The 25329-nt window shown below is 43.2% G+C and overlaps 2 protein-coding genes across 3 annotated transcripts; both read left to right on the top strand.

The window, feature by feature from the left end:
* Positions 1–2332: 2332 nt before the first annotated feature.
* tbrg4 (transforming growth factor beta regulator 4) lies at positions 2333–8616 on the top strand. Of its 2 annotated transcripts, none has more exons than XM_069142899.1 (11): positions 2333–2402; positions 2741–3269; positions 3375–3695; positions 5049–5223; positions 5410–5567; positions 5795–5905; positions 6002–6146; positions 6899–7132; positions 7273–7384; positions 7528–7642; positions 8130–8616. In XM_069142899.1, exons 2-11 carry the CDS (start codon positions 2835–2837, stop codon positions 8229–8231), a joined length of 1908 nt encoding a protein of 635 aa, XP_068999000.1. In that variant the 5' UTR covers positions 2333–2402; positions 2741–2834; the 3' UTR covers positions 8232–8616. The 2 variants fall into 2 exon arrangements, with proteins under 2 accessions (XP_068999000.1, XP_068999001.1); XM_069142900.1 differs by lacking the exon at positions 2333–2402 and adding an exon at positions 2412–2541.
* Positions 8617–12290: 3674 nt separating this feature from the next.
* nacad (NAC alpha domain containing) lies at positions 12291–25046 on the top strand. The gene is made up of 10 exons (XM_069142901.1): positions 12291–12626; positions 15796–16082; positions 16197–21672; positions 21896–22144; positions 22636–22727; positions 23443–23508; positions 23681–23827; positions 23908–24042; positions 24154–24276; positions 24882–25046. Exons 1-10 carry the CDS (start codon positions 12542–12544, stop codon positions 24894–24896), a joined length of 6675 nt encoding a protein of 2224 aa, XP_068999002.1. The 5' UTR covers positions 12291–12541; the 3' UTR covers positions 24897–25046.
* Positions 25047–25329: the final 283 nt, after the last annotated feature.

Raw genomic sequence — 25329 nt, forward strand, 5'->3', positions numbered from 1 at the left:
TCACCTGTTTGAAAGTAATGACTGTGGTCACTGTTGTTCAGTAAAAAACAATTCAGTTCAGGCTTGAAATACAAGAACAGTTTATTGTTGGCTTTCTGTGGAAATTTGTGGAAAACTGAACATTTTCAGCTTCCCATCCTTTGTGTATCAGATTGACATGTACATATGTGGTGCGGATATCAGTTTACCAATACTCTTCTTCTTAAGTAATACAAATCAAATCAGATCACTCTAAATAGTCTGAGACACGAGGCTCTTAACATTTGTTTTGAATGGGCAACCCGGTAGACCCAAATGCCAGTGAGGGCCATTTGGAGAATTTTCTGCCACTCAAATTTACAAAATGGTAAACCTGGTCCCCCAATTCAGGTTTTCCAAATGAGAGATTTTCGTAATTTATGCATGTTTTTGTTGACATACATAAAATCGCACCTGGCTAAAAGTTTACCAGGAGATCCTGATGAGGTATGCTGGCCTTCAGGTGCATGATGTCATTTTCTGCTACCTCATGAGCCTAAAATACGACAGTAGAGACAGGAATAAACAAACAACACATCACTGTCAAGTAGATATGGGAGTGAGGAGAATCATAATGGAGCTAATAATACTATTTATATCACCAGATCACCTGCAAGTAATTATTAGACACAATCATCACCTGTTATGATAACACATTGCAAGTGTAATGACCATAATTAAGTAATTTGCATCAGCAGGAAGCCGGAATGATCTTTGTTAGCATTAAGGTGACAGATTTCTATAGGCTGTTAACGATGAGATGGCCCACAGATACAGTTTAATATGCTTAACAGAAATATTGTTTATTATTCAGTTTAGTTTATTATTCAATCTAAACAACATATAGCAGCATAAACTGTACATGTCAAGGGGAAATTGTGAGCTGACGGTTAAATGCATCCAAAAGACAGAACATCAAAACAGTCAGACCACAATCCGCAGCTGTGCCATCAGACCAGACAGCCAGTGATGCCCTGCAGTGCCACAAAGCCAAGCACAAAGGGATACGACTTCAGAGAAAACTGTATGCAACTCGAGTTCATCAGCTGTCACACCTGCTGCTGCTCCCATGCAGCTCACCAGCCGGCTGTAGCAAGGAAGCGAAGATAGATGGGCTAGGAGGAGTGACAAGACTATCTCGGGGCCTCACATACCTGGACAACTCCATGCCATGTGGATAAAGACACTCTTCCTGTTTTTTTCATATGTGATGATATTGTTATTGTTGTTATCATAATCCTATTCCGTTGAGTGCAGAATTTCTTTGGTAATTTTTAAATAGTTGAGTTAATGTTAATGTTTTATTTTGTGGTCTTGGAGAGCAGCCCTGTGCTAAAACCTTTTATTTTAGTTTGGTACATTATGAATAAAATAGGCAAATGTGTTACGGCACAGTAAATTCCACAGAAATAAGCACTCAGTGGCAACTTTTGGACCAATTGGATAAACCAGACAGATTATCTCAAAACAATCCCAAAACCCACCGCTAGATTTGACCGCTATAATGTATGAGATTATATCATGGTTTTAACTCCAGCTGTCACGGGTAAACTGAGTTTTGTTGGACTTGGGCTCCTGCTAGTTCAAAGCCAATATGTGTCAGCCCCCAGTCCTGCGTGTTCCTTAATGAGGCAATAGGAGAAGATGTCAGGCTTCAAGATATTTATTTAACAGCAACAGAATAATCAGTTTACAGAGCTCTGGGTCCAGACTATGTTTCCCTGACCGCAACAGAGTATGTGTCAGTTCACGAAGTCTGATCTCCTGACTTTCCCTGACCCAGTCTTCTTATAGTACAGAAACCAAAAAGTCATGTGTATTGATGTGTCCTTTGTTGGTTGGTCGAGGTGGTGGTTGTCTTCCTTCACACCCTGGAGTCCTCTGTTCCTGTTTATGCCTCAAAGAACAACAGTATGTGACCCCACAGGTTGCCGACCCCCTCCTGTGACCTTTTGGTTTGGCACAGTACTTTCACTCTCATTCACAGACACAGCCTTTCGTCTACACCTTCATTCACAAACACAGCCTTTCGTCTACCCCTTAGGATTAATAGTTGATAATACGATCTATATATAATTAATATGACATGGCATACATATATGTTGTATTATTGTAAACATAACCTAGCACAGAATCGCACAGTTTGTTGTCTCGCAAATACGACACTCGCTGAAAAATCTCGGGCAGTTATTAAATATCTCAACCGATTTGTACCAGAGACGACACGCACTGAACACAGGCCCGCTGCGTTGGAACAGTTTTAGCCAATTACAGCTACGTCCGTGAATCACGTGACGGCGTCACACTACGTCATTTTCCTGCGACCAGCTCTGACAGACATCTCCCATGTGAACAGCTTTCGTCAAAGTTATCCTAAATGAAAGGTACGTGGTTTGCTCTTATAATAGCCGATGTTAGTGCGCATTTTTGTTTGCGTTCAGACTTTTACCAATTAAGCTCCGTCGTATTAGAGGAAACGGAGCAGAGCGGTGCCAGTCGGCGTCTCTTCTTCTCTACGACAAGGTCAGGATTTAACGTTACATGACAGGAACAACACCTCTCCGGTGGCTGCTTCCCTTCACGAAACATTTCACTGCGTCAAATTGTTACTGTGGAACTGAAGGTCCAGGTTACAGTTTAGACGTGTCTCTAAACCGATCAACCTTTTTTTTTTTTTTTCTTTTCCCCACACTTGACGCTGATTTCTCTGCTGGTACTTTAGGTTTGATGGGGGATGGGTGACACCGGCTGCTGAACTGTGAGAAACGTGCCCTCTCCTTTCCTACCTGTGGCCATCGTCCCGTCTCTCAGACCCAATGGCCAGCCGCCTCTTGTGCAGATATGCCCGTCTGCTCTGCAGGACCTCCTCTCAGGCTTCTCCTGCTGCTGCTGCTGCTGCCCGCCTACCTCCACCTCCACCTCCACCTGGGAACGTAGAGGTGCGCAGGGCCAAGGGCTGGCCATGGGTCACAGAAAGGTCAATGTGTGAAACAACAGCTATTACCAAGGAACACACCCCTCCAGCGGTGCCCACGCGCACCCCGCTGGACGAGTTGGTGGAAAAGGCAGCAGCACCGGAGGACATCCTGTCAGCTTGGTCAGAGTACGGAGGAAATGGTAATCAAGCTGCCAACGCCCTGATGAAGTGGACTCAGTTGGTGCTGAAGACGAAGGGGAAGTTTAGAGAACAGCAACCTGAGCTGACGACGGATTCAAGGCTGCTGGACATGATGAACACTGTGTCTCGGCAGGTAAGGAAACCGGATGAGATCGAGGTGGACAATTATTATCATCACGTCAGGCCTTTCTGCTTATCGGTGAAGATTGAGTCATTTCTCCGCGTGTTTTTGTTCCAGGTGTCTTCAGTGTGGAACGGCACTCTCGTGTCTGTCTTGCGGAGTCTCTGGGTTATGGGTGTTCCCGCCACTGATTCGGTGCTCAGCTCTGTCCAGACAGAGGTCCTGTGGCGAGTCCGCAGGCTCACGTACAAGCAGCTGGCCTCCCTGGCAGACTGGGGAGCAACCAGGAAAGCACAACAGGATGTGGCACTAGTGAACACTGTGTTAAAACACCTGGAACTGCGCTGGACTGAAATCACTGATGCTAAAACTGTCAGTGCACTGATAGCCAAAGGAGCACACATGTCGCCTACCTTGATGGACAGACTTGAAGACAAGGTAAAACAGCAATCACTGTTTAACATAGAGTCCGTGTTAGTTTTACGTCAGTATTTCTGTGTATACCAGACCAGGTAGGTTGCAAACTGATTGGCAATTGCTTTCTTTGAAAGGTTGACACTTTCTACAATTAAATTGGTGAAAGGAGAGGTCGTATGTGTAGTCGTAAAAACTGAGCATACAGTAGAAAAAGTCAATATTTTTGCAATTGTGTGGTCAAGTTTATTTATATAGCACATATATAAACAACAAAAGTGGAAAAACTTAAACAACAAACAAACTTAAACAGTTAAAAGCGATTATATAAAGAAATAAAAAAATAAATTGACAACGTCATCAAATATTAAAGAAGTAACAAACATGTGAGGATATACATGATATACATGAGCAGTAATGAATGCTGAAATTATTTTATTCAAAATTGTGCCTAATCAGGGATTACCAGCTATAATCATTTTTAGTCTAAATTTGAATACTGGTAGTGGAGTTGACGGCCTAATCTGGAGGGGGGGGGACTCTTCAGGTTTAAGAGCGGCGGCTATAAACCCGTCTGAATCTATGAACCACTAAAAACTGCTTGTTCAGTGACCTAATCAGGAGATGAGGGGGTTTGAGGGTGTAGCAGGTAAGGCAGACACGCTGGTGTTGCTTCATTTAAGCACTTCTAGATAAACAATAACATTTTGAAATTAGTCCTGTAATGAGTAGGTAACCAATGTAAGGATGCCAGAACAGGTGAAATGTTTGTGCTTACACTTACATGTACCAGTCAGGAGTCTTGCGGCAGCGACTGGGATATTAATGCCTGGCCCATTCCAACATACAAAGAATTGAAAGGCGATAAATACATGTGATCTTTAAAAGAAAGGGAGGGCTTGAGTTTAGCTAAAAGTTTGATTTAAAGGAAGAAACAAAAATAATTCCCAGGTTTTGTCTGTTAAGTGTACACTGGGGTGAGATAAGATGATATATTATCAAGTGACACTGCTGTTGGATGAGAGGGATGAGCAGCAAACTGTTGAATCTTCAACCAAGTTTTAACATTGGTAAAGCAACGTATTAAAGAATTTCAGCGGTAGGTATATCTGGGTATCATTGGCATAAAGGTGACAATACTGTGTTCATAAATAGACCAAAAAGGTGGTCTATAATGAAAAAAAGAATTGGACCCAAAGTGGACCCTTGAGATATCCCACAGGTCAGAGGGGCAGACTGAGAAGAGTAATCACCCATGTTTAGGCTAGAATGTATTGGAATTAGAGTATATATCAAACCCAAAACTCAGTCAATGTCGGTCCAATCAGTCCATAATCCCAAACCACAATGATAACTCTCTGTCTGTCTCTGTTTTAGGCTTTGGAGCTGGCAGATGCCTTTTCAGCTGAAGAGATTCGCAAAGTCTGTGTGTCTTTGGCCGCTCAGAGTCGCAGATCTATCCCACTGCTCCGGGCTCTGTCCTACCACCTCCTCCAGAAGCCGTCGTCAGAGTTCACCACTTCACTGATACTGGACATGGCCTTTGCATACGGTAATAAGATGATTTTATATGTTTTTATGTACATTTTTAAAATAATGGAGTAATGGATGAGGCTAGTTACAGCAGAATGGGTAAAGCTGAATGTTGAGGACGGATCAGATGAAATGAGATAACTGCATGCTCAGTAACACGCTGCATAATGCTAACGGTAACAGCTTTGTCTTTGCCCCTCCGTAGGAAAGTTGAATTTCCACCATTCTCAGATATTTCAGCGAATGGCCTCAGAGTTGTTACCCAGGATCCCCGAGCTTATTTCCGCTGATGTCACACGTTGTGCTAAGTCACTGGGCTTCCTCAAGTGGCTCCACATCCTTCTCTTTGAGGCCTTTGCTGAGGTCAGTACAAAACACTGTCTGATTCAATTAATTTTGAGAAAAGCGCGTCATCTATATAATCTATAATGTATTCATAAATGAATCCATAACTGTTCTCTTTACTGTTTATATCTTTATTTTTTTCACATGTCCAATACACTTTCAATGAACTAACAAAATCTCTAATTAACTAATAATTTCAATTGTTTGTCAGTCACTGTGTAACTCTCTTTCCATTTCTTTGCCAGCACTACACAGCAAACCATCACAAATATAGCACTCTGCAGCTCTGTAATCTGCTTATGACTTTTGCCAGACTGGGCTTCCAGCCCAGCAAAGTAGAGGATTTCTACTGCAAGGTACTAATGACAATCAAGGTTAACTGTTGACTTTACATGAGGAGGTCTACTTCCTACCTTAAATATATTCTCCCTTTGTGCCACTTTTGCATCCAGGTTCACCTTGCTCTGGAGAAGTCTTACTCGGGCCTGGAACCTTTTCTGCAGACAGATGTGGGTTGGTCTCTGTGTGTGCTACAGCAGGCCAAGCAGCACTATCTCACCCCGCTTTTACAACAAAATCATATTGCCAAGCTGTCCGGTAAGACACACAGCTTTCTGCATTCATTCTACTTCTGTGCTTTCCTGTTTTTGATAAATAGTGAAATTATACATGTGCAGATACAGACTTTGGATCAGCACAGCTAAGCAGGCACGTATTACTTCATACATGGCAAGTTCTCTTTGAAGTGTCAGCAGTTCAGGGAGTGAAGCAGCTGCTCCTCTAAACTGGGAGAGGCTGGTGAAAATGATTCAGGCACCTGTTAAGGATGCTCTGCCCACTGAGACTGAAAACACACACCAGTGTACCCAGTCAGGCCAGAGACACAATATCAGTTCACGTCAACCAGAAAATTCAACACCTCCCAGTGTAACCCAGTACAGTTCAACAGCACCACACATTAATCTCCAAAATGACCGTTACAATAAATGAACAGCTCTCTCGATCAGATTCAATAACAGCTCAACGTTTTTGTGTGTAGTATTATACTTCATGCTTCACCCAACAGTGATTTTAATGGGTGTATTTTTTTTTTTTAACATTCAGAACAACTGTGATGTCTCTCAGGACTTTGTGTGCTAACTGACAAAATAGCCTTCTGGCTCAGTAGATGGCAGTAAAGCACAGATAGATTTCTGGTCAGACAAGCACATGAATCCCATTTTCTCACTGATTTGAAACATTGCTTTAATTGCTACAATTCGAAACATTCTTGGAAAAGTTTTGAAAAGTATACCTGCCGGTAAGCTGCCAACACTTGTTCCCGTTTCTCCTGTTTTTTCTGTCAACAGCGGGCAGTCCAACTCGAGTAGAAAACTACAAGCTGAAGCTGTTGCACGTTGCTGCTACTCTCCACTTAGAGCATCCAGGATCCTCAGATAGTTTATCCTCACTGAGTGTCCCGGCAAACGCCACCCAGCAGTCCCTCCTGCAGACCAGTCTAAAAGAAGCTTTACAGAGTTTGGTGGGTGGGAAGACAGAGGCCCTTCGCACTGGTGTGGACACCGTGTATGGATGGACTATTGGTAAGGGGGCCAAGGTAGCCCATAAATACACACCCTGATCACAAACACAGTCACGCTGTCATTTAGTTTTATTACTGTGGTTTTACAGGACTTTACTCTGACAGATTTTTTTTTACAACTGACATGCCCTTCTCATTAAGCTGGTGAGCTGATAGTGGATTGTGACAACAAACCAGTTGACATGTCAGTGCTAAAAGCCCCTCATCTACCAAGTGGAGGAGGAGATCAGGATTTACCTGAAGGGGCACGGCGGTAAGTCACAGGGTGGGAGGTTTGGGGTGTTAAAGTTTTAATTTACTTTTCTGCCTTTTGAATGATGCAGCAGTTTTTATTTTGCTCTCTGTGCCTAAAGTTAATTTGTCCTCTGTTCCACTCTTCTTCATCTTTTTTTTTAGGGTAGCTTTCCTGGCTTGGGAGTTTCCCAACTTTAGTTCAAAGAGTAAAGACCTTCTGGGACGTTTTACCATGATGAAGAGACATCTTCAGTTGGCTGGCTTCATCACAGTGGAGGTAGGGAGAGGCTGGAGATGGGAGGAGCCAGCATTGTAGCAGCGTTTGTGATGGTGGCTTCGTTTAACATTTTTTTTTTTATGAGTTCGCATCAGTTTTTCATTAAACACTAAAAACCAAGGCATGTTCTGCTTTGCTGTGATATTGAGCAGTATTTCAATGAACAGAGACAGAGAAGCAGTGTTGCTGATGCTGCTGCTGTATCTGACAGGCTAAGGGCATGCAAACAATGGACCTGATACTTTGGTAGAGCTGAGAGTCAGGTGGGACCTGCTGCAGTCTGTGGTATAAATAGAGCTCCAGCCGCAGCTCATCTAGGCCAGTCCAAGCTCTGTTTCTCTCTCATCTAGGACAGTCTTCTCTGCCAGTCGTAGCATCACTTGCCTTCCAGGTTTGCACTGTTTCAGGGGCAAATATGTCTACCTGAGATAGCATATCAAATATACAAAGAGAGCTTTTGAAATCCATTCCTTCTGTTCTCTTTCAGGTGCCGTATTATGAGTGGCTGGAACTGAAGACAGACTGGCAGAAATTGGCCTACCTGAAGGATAAAATGGGGAAAGCTGTGGCTGAAGACATGGCCAAGTGAACTGGGCAACATTTGCACGCTCAGCTAAATCAGAGCTTTCCCAATCAAATGGGACCACAGGGAATGCACATATACGCCCACGTTCACACTTAGAGCAGAGCAGTACTGCAGAGGAGCTCTCATACTTTTTCAGAGAAAAAGAAACCATATTTTCACTCTGGTTGCCTTGGCAACGTGTGGGGCTTTCCCTGTTTCCATGGTGATTACGAGTACGAGTTTTGCCAGAGAGACAGAAATAAACCCAACAGTGAGTCCTTCTGTAGTTTCAGCATTTGCGAGTGACATGTCAAAACAGAGGCGTATCAGCATGTGAATAGGTGGAAATAACTTGATTATATCTGTGAATGTGTATCATCTTTTAATGGAATAAATTGTTTTATTGCCATTTTTACCTCTTGGTTCATCATTTTAGTAAGATAGACTTCATAGGACTGGGGTCGTGTATGATGTGCACATTTTTCTGTGGGTGTGTACCGTCAGGAGGCCTGTTGTGTCCTGTGAGATATTCAGACACAACATGCTTAATTTCACATCTAACAGCTAGCTCACACATACTGCTGTGTGTGAGTGTTGGTATTATTAGAAAACAATAATTGGATCAACATAGAGCAGGGTTGATGAGCTGTTTTTTTTCACAGCTTGAACAACAAGAATAACATAAGTAATGTATTCCTTTCCATCCACTATGAGACATTAAAATCACTATAGGCAGTTAGGGTGATTGATACAGTTGTTAATGTTTAATTTCTTAAACTACGCTGTTAAATCTACATGTATATTTTTTGAATTGTATCTATTCATGTTTCTTGATGTGGACTTTTAAGACCAACAGCACTGATAAGAAGAAACAACTGGGATAAGAGTCTGAGGTAAATGCTTCGCTGACCTGAAACTGCTTACACAACATCATTGGCAGCAGGCGCAGCACTCGGACATCCGAGGCTGTTAATTGGTAGAAGGAAGAATACTGACAAACGCAAGCCAGGGCAGAGCAGAGAAAATGACTTGAACTAAGAGGTGGGCAAAGGGTCATACAAAGCCACATGAACCCAAGTGATGTAACTGGAAACATTGTTTTACTCTGACAAACCATCACGTGATTCACAGGCACAGTGCCTACCTAATTCTTCTCAATTGCCAGTCAGATTAATGGATCGATTGATGGACTGTTGACAAAGAGCCAAGCTGGAACTTCCAGTATTGAATTCCTTGTTCATAGTATCTCCTGTGATGGGTTAGCAGTGCGCAGGGGTCAGTGGTGTGTTCGTTCGGGCACATGGATGGATGATGTGGATAATGGCGAGTTCTTAATAAAGTAACAATAATGCTCTGTTGTTACCCAATACATCAAATTAAAAGTACTTTAGTGTGAGAAGTGCTACTCTGCACATGGAACTCACAACCTGAGAGAAAAAAGTGAGCTGAAAACTCACAAACACAGTTTTCTTCTTTTTAAGCTTTGAACTCATCAGCTGCTATATTTGTTGAGGTCAACTGTCTTGCACGGAGGTTAATATCCAGTAAAGCAGCAATCACTTCTGCTGAGCAGGCACTCTTTCATGGGAAGTTTTAGGTTGCCACGGAAACTATCATTGCTGATAATGTGACTCGGTTCTGCTACCCCTTCTTTCTCTTTCTATCTATTTTTCCATCATTCACTTGTTGTCTGTAAAGGAAAAGAAAACAGGCTGAGATGCTGATTATGATTTACAGACCTCCTAATTTTCTTAACAATTTCACTGATCTGATTTCTCTCATCTCAGCAGATTTTGAGTATCTTACTTTAACTTTTTAAACATTTGCAGTGCCTATAAAAGTCAAAACTGCTAAGCAATTCTGTGATCATTTGATCTGTTGCAAGCCGTATGCAAAAAGGGCCACACACGGGATATGGTTAGAGCAAGGCTGTTGATAATCCTTGCACTGTTGTCAGGGCCGTAGTCCTCTTTTGAGTTTTTCTATGTAATATGTCAATCTCTCCTTTTCTTTAAACCATATTAGTTTATGTCAAAAAGGAATATAAATATGTGTATTAGTTATTTGTTTTTAAAGAGAGGTTTTGTATTTACAATTGTGACATAAATAAGGCAAGACTCTGACATCATAGATGGGAATAAATTATTGTGCCTCGCTTACCACTAAACTGACTAATCCTGCAACATCGTTTTACCACCTGACTTTGTATGTCTGAGTAAAAGTAATGAGATTAAGTTTTTAAGGGAAAAATCTAAAATACCACACTGGCCATGAATTCCTCAACAATGTCAAACAATGAAACCAAACCACTACTCTGACTCTGTGGAAACAATTAGGGCAGATTGTGTGTTTGATGCAAACAGTGTCATTTTAAACTTTTTCAATGAATTAAATGGTCAAATAGTTATTTTTTTTGATCAATTTAACTAAATGTAAATAAACTTTTGGCTTCAAACAAAAACAGTGCTGAGACTACACTGATAAAAGCATTAATTCACATTTGTCTGAACACTGATCCATATAAAACATCAGTTTGGGTTCTGCTTGTTTTTAGTTTGTCCTTATACCATGGAGCATAAAATACTTCTTGGTAAACTGGAAAAGTGGATGAGATTATTTGGTACAGTCCTGAAATCTGAGAAGGTCACTACAACGCCTGGAGTCCCCCCAGGGTTCGATTGAAGGCCACTATTATTGAAGCTGTTCATTCTCCCTCCCAGTAAAATCATAACTAACTATAGAACAAATACTATCTACACCTATGCAGCTAACACTCAGATCTATGTCTTTCATTCGGTCACTATTGTCCTTCAGAATCCCCCTGCCAATTCTCTGGAGCCAGTGTACAGCTGGATGCTATTAAATTTCCTTTAATTAAATAAAGACAAAACAGAAATTCTAAGTTCAGAAAAAACAAATTAGAAATCTATCATCTCAAACAAATAGCTAGACTTAAAGGTGTTATATCCAGACAAGTCTTAGAGAAACTCATTCATTCTTTTGGGACTATTGTAACAGTATCTTGTCTAGTATTCCCAGAAAGAGGGTGACAAGAGAACTGAGCACATTACTGCAGTTCATGAATCTTAACAGATTTACAAAATGCATTTCTGATCTCAGTGAAAAATAAAAGAATATACATTGCTGGGGTTCTTGGATCTTTAGGAAGTAGTCAATAGTTATGCCTTGAGACCGAACCAAACAGGGTCACTTTTGCCACGATGCTGCTCACAAAAGAAACAACCTTCCTGATTATCTAGAAAGTGTTTCAAATCTAAATCAAAAACTCTGCTGTTCTCCTATGCTTTGATTAATTGGTTTCTTGTCCTCATTTCTTTTGCAACTCATTAGGCTGCAATGGCATGATAACTCATCCCTATTTTATTTGTATGTATTTAATTTACTCTTTTTTATGTTTTTAAATGTTATTCTAATGCTTTTTCTTTGTAAATGTAAAGTACTTAACACTGCCTTTCTGTTTGAGATGAGCTGCAGAGGGCAAAGACAGATGCTCTAGTTACCCTCAGGAGAAATGTCTCTGCTGACTCCTTTGGGATGTAATCAGAGCAGGAGGCAGAGGGTATAATTAGCAGTACACTTTTAGGTTTCATTTCTGCTCTTTTGATTCTCAGTGTTTCAGGTTTCTCTTTCCCCTAACTGTTTTGTTTTCCTTGAATCCCCATCCTTTGCTGGAATTCTCCATCTTTCTGTTGTTTTTGCAGTACTGGCTGTTTCCTTCAAGGTTGGGGGCAGCACTGAGAGAGCAGCAGAAATCTGCTGACATCATCTCTTAAGATCCAGTCATAGCTTGGCTGGAAGCAAAGGGGGTGGGGTGGGGTTGAGCTGTTGGGGGTTGGGATGGGATGAAGGGAGGAGGAGGGAGGAAAGCAGGAACTGGGCATAAAGAGAGAATACTGCAGCTCCCTCTCAGATTCCACACACACACACACACACACACACACACACACACACACACACACACACACACATTCAGATGAACTGGATCATGAGGCTCTGAAACACACGCCCACAACAGCAGCATCACTGTACTGCACCACAGAAAGACCAGCCTACACTCCCATCTCTGCCTCCCTCTTTCGCTCATTGTCTGCCTCATTCTGTCAAACTCACACACATACAGACAGACACGTGCTGCAGGGGAAGATCTGAGTGCTGGGTCGCTGAGCATTAAAATCCCCCTCCCCTCCTTTTTTCTCCCTCTCACTTGCACTCTCACTCTCACTCTCACTCTCACTCCCTCTCCCTGTTCACCTTGTCTGTTCCGGCTGCATGGTTTATTGTTGCGTCAGAGCCAAAGAGAGCCAGCGAGAATCATGCCAGGGGAGAGCACTCACAGATCTGTCCCCACCGACAAGCATCCAGAGCAGGGAGCTGAGGAAACGATGCTCCCTGGATCAGGTAGGACCTCTGCGGTTGGGGATGGAGAAAAGAGAGTGGGGCAGCAAAGCCAAAAGATACGATCGAAGACAGAGACCAGGGCGTAATGGAAAAGAGAGGTTGAGGATTGTGTAGTGTTAAACAAATGGAGCAAGGCAGGAGATTGGGTAGAGTTAGCAGGACAGAAAGCATGACTGATATTTAGACATATTGGGCTACTGAAAAATGCCATATGGAAAATATTCAGTTTAGAGCTGGTTCATTTTTATCTGTTTTATCTGTTGACATGCAGTCTGAGTAAGCTGTGATTCAGCTGCATGTTTGCCTTTTCACTAAACTGCATGTTTGCTCCCCTTCCAGCTCCCAACTATTAGCAGCCTCACCGGCTCACTTCTTTTTAATCCTCATCACAAAATAACAATCTCTCTCCCCCACCCTAAACCGGGCCTGGCCCATCTTCATGCCACATCCGCATCCACATCCACAGCATCCTCTCCATCAGCTTTGTGAGATGTAAGAGCCGAGCAGCGTGGAGTGGCTCCTCCCTTCCCCCATCCTCAACAGGAGCATGACACAGCAGCATGGCAGAGCACTCTGTAACACAACCACACAAGAACAAGAGCTTGTGTTCATGTTGCCAACTGTTTTAAAAGCTAGTAGATTATTGCTCATTGTTCTGCTGAGTATCTGATCTGGATAAATCATGAAACAAGTGAGCAGAAATGATGAAAGGGAGAGGCTATAAAGTTCCCTCTCTCCTCACTGGACATATTTTACAGTGGTTAGCTATATTGTATTTATTCCTGCTTTAGTTCTTGGTCTTGAAACTATTTTTGCCTCTCCTGGCATGGATCTGTCAGATGAGGAGAATAGAATTGACAAATGCTGTGGTTCCAACTTGTGTTTGAGCATGTAGTTGATGAAAAGCTATATAAGAATAGTGTATGTATGTGACTAATGAGTGAATGTATGTGTGTGTTTGTGTGGTGGGGAGTGTGGAGAACGACAAAGAAGCATATGAAACCGGTTTGGTTTCACTTGTTCATAGCTTAACCTGAGCAATAGCTGAAACAGAGGCTCCCCTTGGGGGTGGCAGTCCAGCGCTGCAGCCTCTGTGACGCAGCTCCAGTCTGCTCAACGTGCTGCGGCCTGTTCCTCATACGGCAAGCCGGGAGCTCAATTTTACTGCGTACTCCCAGACATGACTTGGAGCCTGGGCAGATGCGATTGGGGCGGCACGGTGGTGCAGTGGTTAGCACTGTCGCCTCACAGCAAAAAGGTTCTGGGTTCGAATCCGGTCCTGAGCCTTTCTGTGAGGAGTTTGCATGTTCTCCCTGTGCTTGCGTGGGTTCTCTCCGGGTTCTCCGGCTTCCTCCCATCATCCAAAAACATGCACCTCAGGACTGTGCTGACAGGTCATCATTGTAAATGAGAATTGGTTCTCAATTGATATTACCTGGTTAAATAAAGGTCAAATAAATAAAAATACAGAACAAGCTTATTGAGCAGCCTCGCAAAGCAGTAGATGTAGTTCTTATTCTAATGCCGGCTACATTGGAGTGATACAGCAATGAGCTCAGTGTATGTGTTGTTTAACTTGATTTTGTCTGTCTCAGATATGGCTTGACTGCAATTGTTTTTTGTTTGCTTGTGCACTGGTCGCCATAGCTTTGTCAGGAGAAAATCATTATCAGCATCCAATACTAGGCTGTGTATTTTGGTTGTAGTACACAAGTTGGCTTTTGTGTATGCTTTACTGTGCATCTCTTTATGGCAGGTTAGTCTCTGAGGCATGACTCAGCACACACACCAACACACTTTGAGCTTAATAGTAGGGCAATGATCAGGCAAGACCGCTAAGTGCTGATGCTTGCATATGCCACCACCCCAGGCAAGGAAGGACAGCAGCGAGGGAGGAGAAGCAAAGACGATGTATTCCCAGGGGGAAAAAATGAATAGAGGCGGAAGAAGGAACCAATATGTCACCACTAAGTCCTTCTTTATATATTCATGTACAAAGCAGGACCAAGGAGATGATTAGATATGGAAAGGTTTAAAGCTAATTTGGGGGAGCAATGTCAAAAGGAGAAGCGACAAAACAGACAGTGAATGTGAATATCTGGGTTCCTGGCAGAGCAACACGCATGTGTGTGTCAAGATGTGTGTGTTTGTGACTGGCACAGAACTGAGCCACTTGTGTGTTATAATGGCCAATCAGCATGTGGATTGAGGTCACTGTGGCAATGGCCCAGTTACAAGCGCAAATGAAGGATCTATTCTCTCTCTGTAGTGTCACAGAGGAAATCTTCTGGGTATATTTAACTGAACGTATAGTTTTGTGTTATGGTAATCAAAAGAACATGGAAAAACCATGAAATATAATAAGTGGAACTGAAACAAATGATGAATGTAGTCTTTTATTCCATCTTCTCGCCCCTTGCTTTTCCTTTCTTGCTCATGCACGAGACAACCTCCACTCAACACTGACCCAATTTCCTTCATTCGTCTTGCCATTTCATCTCAGTCATTTTGCAATTTCTGATGACAGTCGATTACGCAAAATGAAGGCAAGGGCAAAAAGAACAAGGACCAATGACAAAACCAGTTCCTTGTCCCTCTGGCTGATTGTGCAATTGAGTATGTTAATACAGAGAGAGAGAGAGAAACTGGCAGAGGTAAAGAAATATAGGCCTATACTGTTGTGTTAGTCACTTTCATCTCAAGAGTCAAGCTTTCAATCAGTTTTCAACACTTTCCAAAAATAAACATTGCCTATGCTTTCAGTCTTGGTGATTGCTTTTCTCTCCTAAGCCATTTAAAGTGTCAGAGTAACATGCAGAGCTGAGAGATATTTGTGTAATTTACTGACTGGCATTTTAGTGACATTTTTGTTGCTCTCTCTGAGTTAGAGTGGAATTAGAAAAGTGAAGTTCAGTCAATGTGATGTCGAGTCTATTACTGTACATTGAAGGAGGTATAGCCTTCCACATCATGTCTGGTGTTGGGGTCTTAATATATTATTAATATAATATGCTTGGTTTATTTCATTTTTCCTCACAACAATTAAAATTCAACATTATTTCTGTTGAAGTACCCAGTTTTTTTTTCTTTAAAATTATGTTAAAATCTCAATGTGACTGCTCTTTCCCTTCATTTAAAATGTTGTTTTAAATTTTGTTCTGTTTTTCAGACATGACCAGACACCCATCGACTGACTCCACCCCAAGTGACAGTGGCTCCTCTCCTAGTGACAGTGGTTCTAGTCCCTCTCCCAGTACTCCACAGAAGCTACTCCCAGCATGCACTTCTCCATTTGGACCACGACTATTTCACACGATACCTAGCTCTTCTGGTACTCCAAGGCCTCAACCTGAAGGCTCTGACCATCGCAACAACAACACACCCAGATTGTTGGGAAAATTAGGTGGTCATGGACCATGTGGCCGCCATGTCCCCGTCAAGATGGAGAGAATCAAGGTGAGTGTTTTTTTGCGTTTGAGCATGTTAGCAATTTTACAGCAGATTTTCTACCAGATGAATTTTAGTTGTATACTGATATGAACTCGTATATGTATGATGTGTTACTCCCAGGTCCTGACTGGTTCTGAGGTGGAGAGTGACTATCAAGAGCCACAGACCATTGACACAAGGGTGGTGATGGGTCAAGAGACACTGCTCAAAACAACAGAGATCCAGAAAGGGAATCCCCCGGTTGGGCAGAGTGGTCAGGCTATTCCTTTGCCAGATATCCCAAGCTTCTCAGATCCTCAGTCACAAGCAAAGGAGACGCCGCTGGAAACCAGAAAAGAAGAAAGCAAACCCGAGTGCCCTCAAAAACAGGAGGATCAGCAAAAAAACCCTGTGCAGCCCTCGAGCACTCTCCATCCCCCTTTTCACAAACCCCCACTCCCTTCCTCCTCCTCCCCAGAGCCAGTCACAGCAGATGACAATTTGACAGACAACAAGGAAGGCGGTCAAACCCTCTCTCAAGACGAAGTGCCTTCCCTCTCTTTTTCTGAGCTTGCCTGTCCCATTGCTTTGTCCTTCTCTGAACCAACCTATGCTGTTGACCCACTACGAGTGGGTGTGCCCTCATCTCTTGACCCAGATCTTTACTACACCGCTCCTTCCACTCCAATTAAGATGGCTTCTCGCTCTTCGCACCTTAAACATCATTCATATCCTGGCTCCCCAGCCTGCCCTCTCTCACCTGGCTCTCCTTCTGATAGTGAGGACCTCTGCTCCCCTCTCACTTCTCCTTCTGGCTCTTATATCACAGCGGAGGGAGGTAGCTGGACCTCCTCTTACACATCTTCCACCTCTCCCTCCACTTCTCCCAACCTGCTCCTCACAGAGGAAACACAAGAGGCCCCTGCTTGCTTTGTTAGCTCCTTATCGGAGATTGGGGATGAAGTTGGGGAGGAAAAGGGACGAGTAGGTCCAGAGCGGGGGGAGGAAAGGGCGGGGGACTTCTGCCTGTACCATCCTGTGGATTTTGCTATGAATTCCCGGATAGGTTTAACGGACACAGTGATCCTCGAGGAGGAAGAATCACTAAAAGAAGAGATCAATATTTCCAGAGAAAGTTGTCGTCCTTGCTGGGTGACTGAGGATAGATCACCTCTACGGAGCAGTACCAGCAGTGACTCCCAGGAGGATGGGGGAGAGTCTGAAAGTTCACTCTGCCCACTGGAAGAGGCCGGTGCAGAAAGAGCAGAGTACTCCGGACCCATGCAGACAGGCCTGAGACTGCAATTGGAAGCATGCATATCAGAGGAATATTATGGACAGATGGATGGCCACCCAGAACTTCCCTCCACCACCTTGAGTCCTGACACAGAGAACATGACCATGGCCTCATCTAGCCTTAGCCCTGACTCACCTGTCCTTCCCCTGGATGCCTTCTGTCCTGGACCCTTTGATAGGCTCTGCCCCAGTTCTTTCATACTATCCCACGCAGCCTGCGCCGATGATATACCAGAGGAGGAAAGGATGATCCCTGCCTCCCTCATTTCTTTTCCCCTCCACACCAGCCTTATCTTTAAGGCTGATTCGATGGAAATCACCCTCTTCCCCACAGAGGAAGAAAATGAAATAGAAGTTAATGACAGAAATGAAGGAAAGGACGCGTATGCAGCAGGAGAGGAGGAGGCAGATGTAGAAGACGACGATGATGATGAGGAGGATGATAATGATTTTGATTATGATGATGATGGTGATGGTGATGGTGATGGTGATGGTGATGGTGATGGCAATGCAAATAGTGCTGCCAACGGTGACGTAGATGAGGAGAATAATAAAGACGATGACACTGACAACCATGATGAGGCAGGTGAGGAAGCTAAAGTGGAAGTGAAAGTGGTAGAAGAAGAGAAAGCTGATGTGGAAGAGTGTGACAGCAAAGCAGTGGCGGATCCTATAGATGAGGACAGCTCAGCATCCTTCCTTCATTCGCTTTCAGAGACATCTATCAATGAGGGATTGGATGAATCCTTTTGTTTCCAAGATGATACAGATGACTCATTAGATTCTGCCTCCTACAATGGGGAGGAAGATGAGCGTCTATACAGCACTGAGAGGCACGCACAATCACTAGAACCCACAGGACCGGATGGACTTGATCCAACTGCAATCCAATCAGAACCTGACCAAGGTTCAGCCATTGGAACGGGTAAAACTGAACCTTTGTGCACACAGCTAGGTATGGACAAACTGGTGGATCATCTCCAAACCACCTGTCTTTCTGAAGCTGCTGCTTCCCAACCCGAAGGCAACTGTACAGAACCCAAACCTCTGGATATACTAAGAACCTCCAAACCCCAATCAGACCCTGAACTGGAATCTACCAGTGGAACTTTGCACATGCAAGTTAGCACAGACAAACCAGTGGATCACCAGAAATATCCTTGTCTTTCAGAAGCAAATTCTTGTCAGCCAGAGTCCCCCAGCAACCTGAATAAGAGTGGGAATGAGAGGGAAATGATGGATGATAGTCTTTCTTCCAACCCTCTTGAGGAACCTAAGGGCAGCTCTTGTTTTAACGCTTCCACCACTCCTGTTGTCATCCATTCATCACCTGACTCTGCTACTGTGTCCCACAGCTCCCCTCCTTTTGCCACTTCTGTGCAGGAGACAGCAGACCCAAACAGTTCATCCCTTTCAGAAGAATTGGCTGAGGAAAGTCACAGTGAAGCAGATGTCGATTTGAGACTACACAGTGACTACACAGAGGTGGAGCCCACAAACGGACCAGAGAGAGACTCTTTCAAATTGCTCATCAGGCCTCGTCATTCCCACTCTGAAAGCCAAAAGGCCGTTGGAGCAAGTAGACTTCTATTATCAAAGGCTTTCTCCAGCAAACATGATGTGCCTGTAGGGGCAGAGGCTATGTGCCGGTCCAGTACTCACAGTGAGTCTGACATTGAGCTTGACCAGAAGAACGGGAATGCTTCAGCTGAGTCTATGAGTGCTGAGTGTAAAATCAGTGACTCTGGTCCCTCTCTGAATATAGTCACTGCTACCAATGACTTGAATAAAGGTGTTCTTCTTCTGTCCTGCCCTAAAGACCCTAGTCCCAACCTCAGTAATATTCCCGTTTCTGCCTCTCCAGAAGTTGTCTCAGAACTTGCTGATAATCTGGCCCTGACCCCTGAACACTGCCCTGGTGATTCTGCCCAGGACAACCTAAGGGAAAACACCCTGAGTACTGATGAGGGGGTGTTGGGAGCTGTTGGATCCCCACACTCCCCCCTTGCCATCTCACCCAAGAGGGAAAACTCAGAAACAGACACAAGCAGAGAAATGGGTCCTGGAGCTGGGGCATGGTGTGATGCCAGGATGGGCCTGGGGTTTGGTCTAGGACTCGGATCAGGGGCTGAGTTTGGTGTCTGGGGAGCAGGGGAGTCTCTCTCCTTGTCACTGGGGAAGAGGTACGAGTTAGAGGCGGAGAGCCTGCTCATGTGTGATACAGAGGGCCAAAGCACACAGACAGCCATGGTTCCTAATATGAGCAGTGAAGTGTGCAAAAATGATGACAATGTTCTAGGTTTGATTCTGGATGAAGAAGATAACAACAGTCTGCGTGGAAAGAAGGAACAAACAGCGGATGAAGAATTAGTTGGAGAGGGAGCTTCTGAGTCCAACTTGGCCCACTGGAAGTCCATTGAGGAAATATCAGAAGCAGGGGGAGGAGAGGATGGAAGCTCAAGATTCCCAGAGGACGATGTCAGTAATCTGAATCCTGAAAATGATGGAGATAACACAGACACACAAATACAAGACCCTTGGAAGAATGCAGTAGGCATGTATGGAAGTCTGAATGCTCTGTCAGAGGAAGTGAGACACCAGAATGTGAATGTCAGTATTAGAGAGTCTGTGTCTAATATTCCACTTGAAGAGATGCCAGCTCCGGTTTCTGACACGATTCCTGATGAACAGCAAGAACCAACAGACAGCTCCAGAAACCAGACATCAGACACCACACCGACACCACTCTTAAAGGAAAGTATCTGTAGTGTCTCAGTGCCATTAGTTGACACTCACGTAGATGCAGCTGCAGCATCAATAAACAAACATCTCGATTCACAGGATAAAACTGAGTCAAGATGTCATACTAGTCGAGAGCGTCAGTCAATCACTCCAAAGAGTAATACATTTTCGTTGCTACAGGGATCCTTTGGATCCTTCACCCCTAAATGTAAATCTGATAATTCAAGACCAAGTAGAGCTTGGGAAGACAAAGTGGAAAATACTGGTTCTCTGGCAGAAACAGAGATGAGGCAGCCTCAGACCGAAGGCCAAAGAAAATGTGATGTCAGTTCTGTGACTGACAGAAATGCTGATGAACCAAATACTAAAGATTCCTTTAGAGGACAGCAGTTTGTTGTTTGTAACTCCGGGGAAGATGATGAGGCAAAAAAAGTGGAAGAGAAAGCAAAAGAGACAGGTGAAGAAAAAGATAAGAAGAACAAAAAGGAACCAAAATCGTCTTCTGCACAGAATGTGCCAGAGCACTTTGGGTGTCACACCCCTAAGGGGGGACTTTGCACCGATAAACCAGTTGCTACCAAGAAAGGGAGAAGAGGAAAGCAGAACAAACAGAGGGCATCTCAGACTGGCAGCCATGTTGACTCTAGCCCCGAATCTCTTGAGGATCCAAAGAAACCATCTTTACCATCAAATACAGCAGCACATGGATTGTCAAAGGGGATCACAGACAATTCTAAAACTAAGACGGGTCGTAATGCAAACAACAATTCTCAATCACCGGTTTGTCAACAGAGGACACACAAAGTTGAATCCAGTTTACAAATGCAGGGGGATAACAGTCACGGTCTTGATGTCAGAAATCCAAGCCGTGGACGGTGCAACTCTTCCACGTATACCCCAGACAACCTCAATATTGTGGTGGCAATGAACCAAGACTTACAACAGAAGCAGGAAGTGCTTGATAACAGACCACTATCTGATAGTAAGAGAAGAATCACAGTGGACATTAATGACAACAACATAGATACTGGCCACAGCCCGACTACTCTCACTACCATACCATACTCTCTGACTCCACTGGCTTCTTCAACATCTTCAACTGTTTCCTCCTCCTCCTCTTCCTCTTCCTCTCTACCATGTGCCTCAACAGAGCCAGAGAATGATCTTCCCACGCCTGTGCAGGAATCTCAGCCTATCCTCTCAGCCCAACAACAATCTTCACTGTCCATGTGTCACACCACCCCAGTCCTCTTCTCTTCCTCATCCACCTCAAAGCAAGTCCCTGATTCTGGATTCCTCCCCAACAACAACCTTCAAGAGATCACTGATACCCTTTCCACATCATCTGCCACAAGTGTCTCTTCACCTTCACTCTCCACTGCCATGCCAATAAGGTTGTTCCAGGCAACCCAGGAGTCGTCTTCACCGGGGTCAGGGACTCTTCACTCACTGTGTGTTCCAGACTCTCTTTCCCATCGTCAGGCTCAGTCCTATTCACAGTCGGAGAGTAATGTCAACACCCAGCTTTGCAAACAAATCGAGCAAGGTCGCACAAGGAGCACAAAAGACAGAGGCAGAGGTGAGTAAAGAAATAATTTATTTTTATATTGATATCAGAGCCCAACACACACTGAAGAATTCCTTAATGATTTTGTTATAGTCAGTTTTGACAGTGGGGGGGGCCTTTAAAAGTTGGGATTGTTGTTAAAAACAGCAATTGTCACTATATTCCCCTGTTCTGTTGTTAAAAGAAAGTTGAATATGAGCTTCCTAACATGAATATGATTTGATTGCGCTGTTAGGTCCCAGTTTGTCTGAGGAGGAGACAGACAGCGAGGATGATGGTGGACCGCCACGACACAATCAAAGATCTCAGCCCAGAGGAGTTGCAGGAGGCAGAAACAGGTCATTGCAGGATGATTCTAGTCCAGCCAGTCAACGGGAAATCCTGCCCTTCTCTACCCACCAAACCACTGACAGGCAGGCAGTCTGTCCAATCAACCACAGCCACAGCATCTCTGAAGACATTGACCTATCCTTCAAAAACAATTGTGAGTAGTTTCTTACCTCCTCTGGAGAAGAGAAATCCCCTAAGTTTCTTTAGCTGTCTGTTTTAAACTCCCCCTTCTCTCTATATGCATTTTCTCTTTTTGTTTGTACAATCACAAGTACAGCCACAAGAGTCTGCATATAAACTACTGATACAGAGCCAAAATCTTAAACTGGCTGACAGATTGCTACATGAATTATAGATGAAGAGGTTTTTTTTTTTTTTATTGTTGCCGTGTCACATTGCGTGTGATGTAAAAATCACATGGTATGGAGTTACCATCAAATTTATTTTCCATAGGCTAATTAACTGCACTGGCACTGATTAGATGTGGTTTGGGGTTTTACAATGAACTCTCTTCATCAGCAATGCATTAATGAGGTAGACTCACCGATGCCCTCATTACTTTTACTTTGCCTATTGCTTTCTATGGCAATAAGGATATGAAGCACTTATCTTATATGTATGTGTTTTGAATATGTCCGAATGTAGGCTCCATATTGGCTTCCTGTAATGAGTCTGAGAGTGAAGGGTCAGTGCCTGAGCTTGAAGAGCCAGAGCCACTGAGACCATCAGAACCGCAGGTCAGTGTGTTCGTACTACTGCACTACAGAACATTTTCCCATATCTGTTTCACCCACTTTTATTGGCATGCAGAGAGGACATGATTAAATTTTCATGTATTATACAGTATATTTTAATATATATAACGTGTTGTAGTTTAGAACAAGATATATTACATTGCAATCACAGTGAAATTGCTTTGAGAAATACAACTTCTTTTTCTTGTCCCAGGACAATGATTTCACAAATGGAGGCATTATTTGGTTACAGACTGTCTGAAAAAAAATGACTGTATAAAGCATTATTATGTAAATATCTTGACTTAACAAGTGAAATGAAAAGTTAATCAGAACAAAACATAAAAAAAGTGATAAAAATCCCTCGTGTTTTGCTATCTGAATATAAGTATTCATGGTATATATGGCTCTTTTTTGTAAGCTAAGTCCTGTAATCTTTACGTTTAGATCTTTCTGTGATCGAGCTATAGTGGCTAAAGCTAGTCCTTATTTGTAGCCTATATTTTGTACTTTAGGCAAAAGGTCTGCTGCTATTGCCAGAAATGTAAAAAACTAAAATGTCTCTGTGCACAAAGGGAAACAAAACAGAAACATAAGTTAGTATAAGATTAGTCACTTTTGATGGTATTAGTGGAATTGACATGTTAGCAAAACTGTTGTGTAAAAATGTAATAAATTACTACAGTAAAGTAGCTGATATTTGTTTTTTCCTCTCCAGTCGATCTCTACAGATGAAGTGCTAAACAGACCAAAACAGAGCCGCAGTGAGAAGAAGGCCCGAAAGGTCAGACTTCTGGCTACATATGGCTAAAAATGTATAAATAAAGTGGTCAAAGAAGATATTAAAAGTTATTATAATGATAGCAAGTTGAGGATTTTGTAGAGTTTTGTATGACCTTAGTGTTTAATTTGTGACTTCTGTCATTAATTCTCACTATCTCTGCTGCCGTATGTAGGCGATGTCTAAACTGGGTCTGAAGCCAGTCCACGGTGTGACCAGAATCACTATTAGGAAGTCCAAGAGTATCTTGTTTGTCATCAGCAGACCAGATGTATTCAAAAGCCCTGTATCCGATATTTATATTGTATTTGGAGAGGCGAAGGTAAGTCATTTTAGCCTAATTAATTATTTATGCTTGGGTACATGTTCAGCATTGTCTCTGAACGTCTCCTCTCCTCTCAGATTGAGGACCTATCACAGCAGGCTCACAAAGCAGCTGCAGAGAAATTCAAGGTGCCTGTGACCTCCTCTCCCTTAGCCCCACCTGTTCCACCCAGCCTCACCATCAAGGAGGAGAGTGAAGAGGAGGAAGAAGAGGTATTTTTGTCTTAACCATTTTTTTTTCTGAACACCTATTATACTAGTTGTGCCTGCCAGTAACTGTAAATTCTCTCTTTGTCTTGGCCTTTCTCTTCCTTTCTGTGTCAGGTGGATGAGGGAGGTCTTGAGCAGAGAGACATCGAGCTCGTGATGGCTCAGGCCAATGTGTCACGAGCCAAGGCCGTCCGTGCACTGAAACACAACAATAATGACATTGTGAATGCTATCATGGTGAGGAAGAAGGCGGAGGGGAAGGAGGGAGTGGGAGAGGAAGAGTGAGAGGGTGGAGGGCGGGCAGATGGTGAACAAAATAATGAGTCATAGCCAGTGAGAAGGGAGGGGCGGGAGTGGGGGAGGTTGGGGTGGGAGGGGGTAGAGGAGAAAGAGCAGAGGACAAATGACAAGTAGAATTTCTCCCCAGTAACCGAGTAACCTCTACAGAACTGTAGGTCATCAGTGGAGTTTGATGCCCACTAGATGGCAGCAACAACTAACACACAAGTAACTACTGGGGTTGTTTTAGTGACGCAGATTTTTTTGGGGGGGTATAAAACATGAAGAAGCTGTTTTAATGTTACTGGCAGCCTCTTATCCTGAGCATCCCCTTTGATTATATAAGCAGCGACAAAACTCTTACACTGGATCATGTTTTTTTAAGTCAGTTGTATTGAAGACACCGATACACAGTCAAGTTTGTAGAAGGAAATGCAGCAGTGATTGTTTTAGTTCTCATCTAAATATGTTACATTGCATTTTGACGTTTCACTTTTTTTCAGTGTTTTAAAATCTTTTTTCTTTTTCTCTCTTCCATTTTTCTTCCCTTTACTCCCTAATAGGAGCTGACCATGTGAGTGGTGATGACAGTTTGACTCCTGACTCCCTTATTCCAGCCTATAAAGCCTAAACACTACTGACTCTTCTGTATCGCTGCTGCTGTATGTTGCATCCCCAGTATCTGCTAAATAAAGTCTGTTCCATTGTGGGCTCTGACTGCACCATGACACTGATCTCACTGACATGATTGCAGATGGAAACACACTGTGCACATTCACAAATCCTTTTAAACTTCTAAAATTATTTCCCCTATCTTCAACATAAGCTAAGTTATTGTTTTTGATGTAGGAGGTTAAAAAAAACAACCTATTTATTAAAGTATGAATAATTTATAAACAAAGAACAGACTTATTTCTCACTCATATCTGGAGAAAAAAAGGCTTAAAAGAAAAGAAATAAAAAGTAAAAGTGAAAGTTAACATTGCTAACAGGCTGTATTCTAGGATTAGG

The sequence above is a fragment of the Embiotoca jacksoni genome, unplaced genomic scaffold (assembly GCF_022577435.1).
Source record: "Embiotoca jacksoni isolate LCO1_2020_lvr unplaced genomic scaffold, fEmbJac1.0.p SCAF_11, whole genome shotgun sequence".
Classification (NCBI taxonomy): Eukaryota; Metazoa; Chordata; class Actinopteri; family Embiotocidae; genus Embiotoca; species Embiotoca jacksoni.